This window comes from Dipteris shenzhenensis, chromosome 3 (assembly GCF_047967505.1).
Source record: "Dipteris shenzhenensis isolate YYH24624 ecotype China chromosome 3, Dip_SZ_1.0, whole genome shotgun sequence".
Classification (NCBI taxonomy): domain Eukaryota; kingdom Viridiplantae; phylum Streptophyta; class Polypodiopsida; order Gleicheniales; family Dipteridaceae; genus Dipteris; species Dipteris shenzhenensis.
In genome coordinates this window covers 15,893,925-15,905,612 of record NC_141598.1, presented here as the reverse complement: position 1 = coordinate 15,905,612, position 11,688 = coordinate 15,893,925, and the positions used below count along the sequence as shown (strand labels likewise).

The 11,688-nt window shown below is 42.4% G+C and overlaps 1 protein-coding gene across 1 annotated transcript; it reads right to left on the bottom strand.

Annotated features, from left to right (window-relative positions):
* Nucleotides 1–851: 851 nt before the first annotated feature.
* On the bottom strand, nt 852–1,388 carry LOC147903426 (uncharacterized). Its single transcript, XM_087371647.1, has one exon. The coding sequence runs from the start codon at nt 1,386–1,388 to the stop codon at nt 852–854; it is 537 nt and encodes a 178-aa protein (XP_087227773.1).
* Between the last annotated feature and the right edge of the window lie 10,300 nt (nt 1,389–11,688).

Genomic DNA, 11,688 nt, shown 5'->3' with positions numbered 1-11,688 from the left:
ATCATGATGATAGAGGAATCCCATAAGGCAAGAAAGAGGAGAGTAGCATGGTGATTTGCTAAAAATGTTCTTCAAAGCAACCCACTTGTTTTCTTTGAGTTGAGTCGTTACAAATTGATGTTGTGCATTCACGTGAGAGGTGGGTCATATATCGTCTTAGGTGTGTTGAAATTGTGCACCAAGTATGTCTACATGTCTCCATAGTGTAGAATGATATCCGATTGTGCTTTGGTGTCCGCCAGCACCCAAGCTTTGTGGAGACCAGGGAGACCTAAGACCAAGAATCACCATGACGTGATCCCAAAGTTCGAAGTAGCATCTTCTTTTTGACGGATCGATGTAGTAGTTGGTGTTGGAAAGCATTTCAATTAATTTATAGCTTAGAAAGTTTTGGAGGAAGTGCTCGTTGGTGGAACGTTTTGCTAAATTATAGTTTGCAGAGCAAGTCTATGGTGTAGTCTAGGATTCACGAATATACGGGAGGAAAATGAGGACATCAATGAGATTGTCAATTTCTTCACGATGGGTGGGGATTCAAGAATTTATCCGCAGGAAGAGAGAGAGGTCCCCTTGCAAGCCTCGAGCTATGACAATCGTGAGCGGAGAATGGTGAATGATACCATATGAAAAGGGAAGGAACTCATGCAGGAGCCAGATCGAAATACAGAAGACAATTTAAGAAGAAGAAGATATAAAACGACAGTAGATGGAGGAAACGCCTACTAGTTAATCTCTCCTCAACAAATCAGAAGTAAACTCATTGTAATTTGGAGTTACATTATTTCCAACACAATGCAATGCCCGCATTGCCCTGCAATGAAGATTTGAGCACCTATTAGCATAGACACAGATTAGCAAGCATCCCACAAGTACGCCTTATAGTGCGTCACGATGTGGCGACTGCCGGTCGACGTCGGCGTAGACAATATAGACGTGCCCTTACTGTATCCGTGCACATTCCGAAAATCTCCAGTGCCACCCACAATGGAATACTCCCAATGGGAATCGAAGATAGCCTCACCTTGTTGACTTATAGTTCCCTTCATTTTACCGTCGTCGTAACGAATCACGTTATTCACAAAGAAGGTCGTTGATGCTGCAGTGTTGTTGACTACTATGGCAGTGCCCCTCACGTAGCCCAGAATCTGGGAAGTTGAATTCGCTGTCTGTGTCATTATGAATTCATAGACAACCTCTAATCCAAATCCCGTAGTAGTACCATTGACAGCAGGCCGAGCCGCGGATACCATACCGAGCTCGGTAAGACCGAATTGTTGCTGTAAGTAATAAGTTAAAATCTTGGCTGGACGTCGAGCATCCGTTCTTGCCAGTCCGAGAACTATGAAGAGAAGCACAACAGAGATGAAATGGGCGGCTTTGAAGGCCATATTGATCGGAACTAAAAAGCTGAATGAAACCTAAGTCGAGTTGGGGCTCAGAGACAGTAGTAGGGAGAGCAAATCTAAGACTCTAGTCCCTGTGAAAGTCTGCAAACAGCGAGGTGCTTTGACACGATACGCGGCTATGAGTACAGAGATGACTGGGAGGCTCAACTTCATAAGGATAACACGCCACAAACTGGACTGTATATTTAATATTACACTACCAGATTGTGCTTTGCCACGGAGGTCGAATTGTTCAGAAACGGAATGAAAACAAACAAGGGCCGGAGGAGGAACGGTGGGGATACAAAAGGGCGTCGATGGCCGGCTCGCTAATTCGTTACTTGGGTCTTGCGTCGTCCTCGGGGCCCCCGGCTTGAAGGCTTCGCCGGCGGGAACAGGCGGTGGCCGGGGGGAACAGAATCAACTGACTAGGGAGGAAGAGTGAAAAGGAAAGCAATGAGGAGCAAGGATCAGCATCCATGGGAACAGCAAAAGAAAGGAAGGGGCGATGAAATCAAGGAAGACAAAGGAGGGAATCGTGCATTGTCCTTAGCTGCAGGCTGAAGGTGAGGCGGCCAGATAGTTCGTGAAGCGTCGTTACAGACAACATACATACACACACACACACTCATACACAGTAAAGAGATCCTTGGACCTTCTTGCAGAACCCAAGCCTTCCTCTCTCTCATTAGTGTTTGTGTTTCTGTTTCTTGCCCTCTATGAAACAAATTTTACTCGCATTTGCCTCGTGAGTGTTTCTTTCTGTGTGTTTGCATTTTTGTGTTTTGGTGTGTGTTTTTTGCCTCCTCGTGCGATGAATTTTTTTACTGTGTTTTTGTATGTGTTTGTGAGAGAGAGAGAGAATTCACCCATTAGCACCATTTTCCTCGTTCCTTGTTTGCCAGATCACATTGCCAACTTTGTGAGAGAGAGAATTCACATTGCCAACTTTCAGAAACAGACATGTTCACTGCCAAACAGAAAAAATAATGTTCCGTTGAGGTGGAGAACAGGTTGCTTCAGCTGCACTTCTCTGGTTACTGTCCTATTACTTAATACTCATAAGGAGTAAAAAATGGGCACGCAATAAACAAATTCGACAGCAGCAGGTAGCACTCGTGCACGAAAAACGAGTCCCAGCTCTTGTTAAAGCACTCATGCTTTAACAAGAGTCCCAGCTTTAGGACGTCCTGCGATGAAAAGAGATCTTGCACTTGCTTGCTTGCTTGGCCACGCGTAAGCATTTTCACTTCTGTCCATCGCTTTGTGATGATCACTGATATGCAAGCAACTTACGTTCTTGTTTCCAGATTAGCACCGTTTTTGTTTCTAGATTCCAGGCGCATCTGACGCGTTTCAATTTGAGCGCAACTCTAAAACAGTTCACCAAGCGTCGAAGCCCAACATAGCCACCACCAAGGCAGGCTCTCCTGGAAAGAGTGGATTGTATTGCGACTGTTTTGTTTTGTAAATATTGGGTGTTTTTTTGCGACTTTCGTCGACTTGCGGCGCTGCATGTTGCTTGTGGGAGTCCCGACAAGAAGGCGTAAAGTAAGCCCAAGGTAACCCGAAGCCCAGCTTGGCGACGACTGCGCGAGTATTTAGATTGTAAGATAGCGCATTTTAGCGGAAACCTTGGACCTAGGTCCTACAGCATGCTGAAGTAGGAAAGATTCATCGTGTTTGTTGCATTAAACCTCGCGGTTCGTACGATAAGTTCGATTTCTTTATGAAACATCTTCTTGCATCGATACCAACTGGAACTTTGGAAAGCGCGAGGTTCAATGTGGCAGGTGCAGCCAACAAGTAGCGTTCCCGAATCCCCGCCCTCGTTAACGCGTACAGACGTGTCCACTCCAGCGACTCCCTTTGACTCCTTGGCCGTGCATCTTCTCTACGTTCACGAATCACCATCTGCTTCTGCTGTTTCAAACGGGAGCAGTGGCGCCCTCCAGGTTCGTTCATTCTCTTGTGTGGATGCGCCTGGTTTGAGCCATCCAGTCATAAATTATTAGATTGCTATGCAACTGCAACTGAAGCGCGATACCCCTGGATTGCTATGCAACTGCAACTAAAGCACGATACCCCTAAAAGCTATCAGAAGGTCAATTCCCCCCCTCTCTCCAGTTTTTCCCATTTGACATGGTCAAGCAATACGTTATTTCTTATTTTCATCGCACATCTTTCATCTTCGAATGTCATCAAGTAGCTCACGAACACCTACTCTAACTGACCGCAAATCAAACCAACTCTTGAGTGTAACCATCCTTTTTAGCCCTCCAAAGAGTCTTAGGGATAGAGTGGATTTTTGGGAGGTGGGTTGGGGCGTTTGTGAGTAGTTAGTCAAGTTGACCGAGTTAGTGGGGACAAGGGTCATGTCTTAAGTTAATGGTATAATTAAGAATGTTTGACCCGGTTAGTACCTTTCCTATACATGAACTTTCTTGTAGCAAGTTTTCTAAGTTTCTTGCCCATTTTTCACTCTGTGTGTGTTAAAGGGATGATGATCACTTTGGTTACTACGCATACTGGCTATGGCGTCCATCCCAACTCATCCCTCTCTTGCCTCGCCTCTTGCTCTTGCTCCTGCTCTTGCTCCCCCCTCCTCCCACTCCAACTCCAGTGCAGAACCCAACCCTCCCTCACGTAATTGTAAGTTCTCTTGCAGTGATTTGCCTCCACCGATCATGCCAATGCTTTTCTTTCTCTCTTTCCAAGCTTAATCCATCACATTCACCATTGTAACTTTCTGTAATCTATCGCAGTCGTTGTGCACGGTTTTGTCTACATTCATTTTGAGCGATTCGTTGTAGTTTTTTTCCTTGTTTACCAGATCAATTTCTAGCCAGGTGTGGTGGCAAGGATCAAGTCCCAACATTATCTATTTTTTTTGTGACAACAAGCCCTCTGACAAAAGAAGTCAAGCTTGTTTCCCTCACTGTACAAATTACTAATACGACAATGCTCATAACCCCTTTCCATGAACAATTGCGTCTGCCAAAGTAGAGTGAAAAAGTAAAGAAACTACAAGCATTCGATCATAGGATCAAATGGTTCGGCAAAAAGATATGCGAGCCTTGTTAAACTTGTCTGAAAGTTTGTTGTCTGCTCAATAGGAATCAATGATCATACTCACATCCTTCTCTTCGCGTCATGGGAACATCTGCATACTCTGCTTGTTTTGCATTCTACCTTGTTTTCTCTTCTGCAATTCTACTTTCCACAACTCCCTTGGATGCAAACTCTTCTGATCTCGGTGTATATCACAATCATCTTCATGTCCTTGGTCTTACCATCACTAGCTTTCGGTAGTTTGTAAATAGTTTCGACCCCTCTAATATCATAGGAGACTCACATCGATGTCTTCACAAAGGCTGTTCAAAATTTCTCCTTCATAAAATTCAACTTCAACTCGAACACGAGCGGCCTAAGATATGACGCTATGATAACTGAACTAGCTAACGGGTACACGCTCGACCTAGATATTTCAGAATCTTCAATGCACATAATGGATTGATCTCAAGCAAAATCATGGCCCTATTTCTTCTCTTGCTATAGAAAAATATTATGGAAGTTGTCTGTCTCACAGAGCGAATACTATGTAGTTGTTCAAGACATGACAATTGGAGCACAGCGGCTATCGATGGCGGACCAACCAACATACCTTCATTCTAGAATTGTAATAGTAGTAAAGGCTAGTGGCCAAGACCCTGCATATTCACTGTGGATGTTCTTCTTTGCACCTTCCACAGAACAGATGTGGTGCACTGTGATTGAATCATTGTGCTCACAAGAGTGTTGATGTGGCTGTTAGAGCACAACAGTCATCCACACGATCAAATGCAAACATTCTATTGGTGAGCCTCAACTGCACTCTCAACATTTTTACTAAAATGCACCGTTAGTAAGGGCTCCCAAACTGTGTGCTAATAGCATTAAGTTTTGTCTTGTGTGTATTAGGTCAACATGGTTTAAGTGTGGCTTAGTAGGAGTTTAAGGGCTTCTAACACTCTTTTATCTCCTGTGTTTCACTCATCACCTCTCCCCATATTCCTTCACCTTCACTTGATTTTTCTCTTTTCATTTCCTTCCAATTTACACCTACAATTTCCCTTTTACAGGTTATTGGAAATACTTATCGAGCTAATTTACACTGACACTTATAATGACACTCCAAGAGGTAATCCCTCACAACAAGACAAAGCACCTATAGACGTGCACACAGACGTGTTTCTTTAACTTAAAAAAACTTACGGGCATATCTATTTGTGTGTCTATTGGTGCATCTACAAACCCGCATCTACAGGCGTGTCTATATAGTAGATAGACGTGACTATAGATGCACAAATAGATGCCCTATTAGAAATTTAAAAAAAATAGAGAGACAGATACATAGATGCATTTATAGACATGCCTATAGATGCGCAAATAGATGCCCTGCTAGAAATTTAAAAAAAACAGAGAGATGCATACATAGACGCATTTATAGACGTATTTATAGATGCTCTACAAAATACTTTTTGTTAATAAAAGCAAAATTTTGTGTGGTTGAACAGAATGTTATGTATGTTGTGTATGCTTGTAGTTACAAGAATCCCATTTCCACAATATTCTGCAATTCAATTCTTACAGCCAACTGCATTTTAATTAGCATGATTGCAAGCACGTCTATAGCCGATGATTACAATTCCGAATAAAGCATTACAACTCCAAAAGGTTTGGTTCACAAGGCATTAATTAATTGAACGTTGCACAAGGAAATTGAAAGCCAAAAAAATAAAAGTAGTGTATATTAATTCATAGCTCAAAAAGTGCTTGTATGTACATATAGCACAAAGCCAAGCCATGCCCTGTGGCTTCAAGTACAAAAGAGAGTAGCTAGTACTACTTCTATGACAAATCTAAGTTCTCCTCACTCCCTTCTTCGCCCCCTTCTTCCTCATCTTCTTCCTCCTGATCAGCCGCAAGGCCCTATAAACGAGGGAGAACATGTATCAATGTATGAAAAATCAAATCTTTACTTATAATACTGACATTATTTAATTACTTTCAAATACCTGGGGGGTTGCTCTAGTAGCCCAGATATACTTCTCCTCAGTAATCAACCCATCATCATAGAAGTGCCTCCATGTATTTCCTCTGCGATGGTGGCTGTGGTAGGCTGTCTCGATAGGAGTAGGGTACTTGCCCACGATATCAAGCTGCAAGATGATACAATTTGCAGAGGGGATAGTATAAAGAAACAACCTCCTAATAAACTACATAAACAATATAATTTGAGATCGATACTTACAAATTGGGCTTCCCATGATTCAACACCCCCTCCTCCAAAATGCACGCTTCCATATTGCTCCATTTGGATCCTTCGTGCCTCCATGTGTTGCTGACTAGGGTCCACCTTTGCTGCCTTCATTGCTTTCTTTCACTCTTGCTTGTGAGTGGTGTGGGGCTGGCCCCTTGGTGGTTAACCTCTTTCGAACCTAGCAATCTCGACTAGTGCCTGCCTCTTAAGTGAAGATCTTTTATTTCCAAGTATCATAACAATCTTTGACTTGGCCCATTTATCTGTGGACTGAACATTGGGGGGATTGGGATACCTAGAGCAAGCAACAGTGAGGGTCTCATCAGCCAACTTTTTTGGATGGTCTTTGTGGTGAATAAAGCAATCTCTATAGTTGTTAGCAATTACAGAGCACATGAAGGCCATGATGTCCTTCCCTCATGCATCCATCAAGATGCCTCTTGTCTAAGTGATGTCATAGAAGATCATACCATCACCCTCTGGCATATCTGCATCATCTGAATCATCCCCATCCCCACCACTACCCCCCCAAAGCATTGTGCCATGCATCCCCCACCACTCTCCCTGCTACAATGCATGTTGCCCTGTCATGTCGAGCTAGTACACTAGCCAATCATAGCTGGAGAAGTGACTCTCAACTGCACGAGAGTACGCTGGCCACTCATAGCTAGAGAAGCGACTCTCGATGGCACAGGAGTACGCCGGTGGCTCTACGAGGCAGAAGGACCTCCTGACCATCACAAGGGGGGAGAAGAGGCTCGGCTCTCTAGTTCAGCTGGGTTGTCTCGACTCCACTGGGGTAATCTCAGCTGGTGTGGGATTGGGGTGGTTTGGAGTCTGTACTGCTGACTCTTGGGGGGTGTTTGTAGTACCCCATCATGTATGTGTATAACTTTGCAGGAGTGGGAGGGTGCCCCAAAATGTTATATAACTCCCGAAAGATGGCATCCTGAAGATCAGGTGAGGCTGAAGAGCTTCCTGGCCACATGATGAACTAGAGAAAAGAAAAGAAGAAGATTACCATCAAGCATGCCCTTGTCACGAGATGCAAAAGAAAAAATAGTGATAGCCTGACATTGAGCAAGCATTTACAGACTCCTGCATTCTTTGAATTAGAGAGGCAGAAGTCTGTATCTGCTTGCTCTATGGCTAGCTACTGAAGCTTCACATGGGAAAAAGGAGAGAAGGAAAGTGAAGAAAACAGAGGAGAAGAAAGAAAGGAGATAAGAGAGAAAAAGAGAGGAGGAAAGAGAAGGAAAGAGAGGAGAAAGGAGAGGAAAAGAGAGAAAAAGAGAGAAAAAGTGGGGCTCTGAAAATCCTCCATCGAATCACGTCAGAATTGATAGGTAGGGGTTTTTGGGCATCCGAAACGCAATGGGACAGACGGTTTTAGAAACCGTGGTCTTAATCATTGGGTCCAACACACAGACTGAAAAACGTTTTTGAAAACAGAGCTATTTGTAAACTCCACCAGAGTCCAAATTATGAGCAACATAGAAGTTTTAGGACCTCTTGAGTCCACCGAAACTGCCAGATCTGCAAATGGTTGCTCCAAACTTGAGTTTCAACACTCGGGCAGAAAAACGTAGAAACTGACACAGTGAGTCAGAATTCCAATGAAATGATCCTAGATTCAAGAATGAAGGTGTTTCTAAGCTCCTAAAGTAAAGTGGACACCAAAAGCAAGCAATAGTTACCTCTACAAGTCAATACAGAGTCTCTGTCATCGAACGGAATAGGGAAAAGCTCAAAAAACGACTTTTTCTTTGAAAACACTTAACAGGCTCTCAAAACCACTTCGCAAAACCAAAGTGACTTTTCCAAAGGTTCCTCCAAGGTCTCTACACACTCGGATGCAAGTAAAGTCACCCACAAAGCTTCCCACAGAGCTTCTCCTTCCTCCCATAGAGCTGCTGAGCTTCAAGCATTCATGCACGCTCAGCTAGATCACCCGGGCTCTGATACCAGTTGAGAGTGCTCTCAACAGAAGCAAGAATAGAAGAAGGAGAGAGAGAAAGAGACAGAGAGCCACACAAGTTTTGGTGGGTGCAGAACACCCTAATCTTCTTTTTTCATTCATTTAAATATGTGTTAGAGTATTGTACATAATTGGGGTAAAGGCATAGTGACCTTTAACCCCCACAAATCTAGCTCTACTACTGCCACTCCCACTCCCCCTTTCCCACCCGAGGACGTGTACTATGAAGTCACTAGGGGTGCCACCATGAGGCAGTTGATGAGCCACCATTTTAAGAGCGGCATAACAATTGACTGGTGGCACCAAGATGACAAAAAGAAGAAGGAAATCATCAAGGAATTGAAAAGACAATACCCTAACCCCTCCAATTGGGAGTTCAATGATAATTACATGAGCGTACGTGTTGTCTTGAAGCATCGTAGGTCAATCTTGTGAATTGCCATCGCAATGAATAAGCCTATATCCAATTGGGTGGATAAAGCTGACTGGAAGTTTTTGAAGAAGGAGTATAGAGATAACCCCTAAAAGTTTGACAATCAGAGGAGGGCTGCAAAAAGATGGCTGGACACCGTAGGTACTTCGCAACTCAGCAGTGGTGGTAAGTCTACTTCTTCTCATTTAATTTATTATTCTATTTGTTTTATTACATATTGCATGCACTTTATCTAACTCTCGTAATTTGGGTCCACAACAATCTGCGATTGGTCACCTTCCCACAAACGAAGAGACAAGATGCGCATTCTGCATAGGAGCGAAGCTGTGGTTTATTGAGATGGAGGCGCAAGGGGTGGCACAGTCAATTGGATTGAGGTGGCTGCTCGCTCGGTATAAGTCTACTCCTACTTGTAATATCACTTTTTAAATTATTTTATTCTTTAAGTTCCAATTAATATGTTTTCACTCTTAGGGTGCAAGCTCGAACGTCCCATCAGTGGAGGTAAGCAATGATGTGATAAAAAGGCAAGTCTCGCGGGATTTAGCTTAGATGGCTTCAACGAGGGCCAAGGATCAGGTAGAAGTTACTAGGGCCAAGGATCTAGGCCAGGGCGATGACGACGATGATGATTCGGATGAGCAATAGTAGTATTAGTAGTAGTTTGTATATACTTCAGCATGTATATGCTTTTGTTTGTCGGCCTGTTTGAACGATTTTGTATCACCCTTTTTGAAAGGAAAATTTTGCAACAAACAAGGTTGTATATACTTCGGCATGTATATGCTTTTGTTTGTTGGCTTGTTTGAGCAATTTCATATCTCCCTTTTCACAAGGGATTTTTTATAACAAACAAGTTTTGAGAGTTTTATCTCGCATATGTGCTTGTAAACATTCTTTTGTAGTGCAAAAGAAAAACATTAGTGGGGCAAAGTAGGGCCACAGGAAGCCCTATTTTTTTCCACTAATTTTTTTAAAAGTTCTGTTAAGGGTCGGTATATACCGACACTTTATCAGTGTTGGTATATACCAACCTTTACCAACATTACCCATGCTTATATAGCAATGCATGTTTTTTGACATTAATAGCAACGTAAATAATGACCTTTGCACCCATTAAAAAAAAACTTTTTAGTGTAAAAAAGGTCAGTATTTCCATCGAAAAACGGCTTGTACCTTGTAGTGGAAGCTCCATCAAGTCCTTGTAGTATTGAGGAGATTGGCTCTCAAGAACAACTTGAACCAAAAGACATTCCAGTACTTGTTGAACCTTTGCAATAGGTGTAGCTCCTCATGAATAAGATTGGTCTTCTTCGATTGCATGAATGCCTTGACAAATGGCATGTAGATAACTAGTTTCCACAAGTAGGTAGCGCTTGGAGACTAACAAACAGGTGTAATGCTGACTAGAGGCATAAGGTGCCGAGAGCATTGTACTTTTTTAAAGAGACTCAAAGATTTAAAAAAGGTGGGGATTCCACTAAGGCACAACAAGAAAAAGCAACTATAGACACGCTTGATAGATGTGCAAAATAATGGGTGCATCTATAGGCGGCAAAAATACGAGTGTGTCTAATAGTGCATCTATTTGCACATCTATTAGCGTGTCTGCATTGGGATTTAGACGGGGATTCAGAGATTGAGGCCATTACTCGTGAGGATGAGCCTACCATTGGTCATGCTAATTTTTATGAGCACATGAGTAGCACAAATAGTAGTGGGTTGAATGTATTTGTAGATCTTAATACTGGTTTGGATTTTGAAGTAGATAGTTTGGCAAGGGTTGATCTCATTGAGGATGAGATTGAACCGTAGCCTATCATTGATATTGGCAAAACTATTTTACAGATTGTCTCATTCTCCTCACCTCACTTAATTTTAGTATATGTGGGTTTGCAAAAAAGCATTGATATTTTTATTAAAATTACGTGCTTTGGTAATCATGGGCAATGTTTGGAAAGCAGTGATGTATATTTATCAGCCTGCACCAAAATCTCACTTTCTGTATTCTCAATATCTCTTGTATCACAATCATCATCACCTCCATGGCCATGATCATCCTCCATACGCTCCATATTAGTAAATGTACTATACATCACTTTGGAACGTGGCATAATAGGTATGACATGCCACCACCTATTATTATCCCCACCATTGGTTGATAGACAACCTAATTTAAACACCAATACAATCATGTTATTTTCCTTGCATCGAAGGTATCAAATATTTAAAAGTGAGTATTTTTATGTGTGCGCACAATGCCTGTTCACATTGTTGCAGTAGGACTAGTGTGTCCTTCTTACTTTGCCAAAACTTTGTGGAGTCAATAGTTACAAAGCCACTTGCATGGCGTTTGATTGTTACATTAGGGCCTCTTTCCACCACATCCTTAAACCACTTTACATCCAAAAAATACACAAAGAAGCATTGAAAGTCAAGCTTAATAATATCTTGGATTATGCCACAATAATCATCCATGGCTCCATTGGCTCCCTAAAAGCTAGCAATGACACTGCAATCTTGTGTGTTTCTCTTATCATCAATCCAAGACAAAATCAATCAAATAAGCAATCTCAATTTTTGAAAGCTC

Excerpts from the sequence above, each read along its gene's own strand:
- LOC147903426 (XM_087371647.1), bottom strand. The coding sequence starts at position 1,388 with ATGGCCTTCAAAGCCGCCCATTTCATCTCTGTTGTGCTTCTCTTCATA.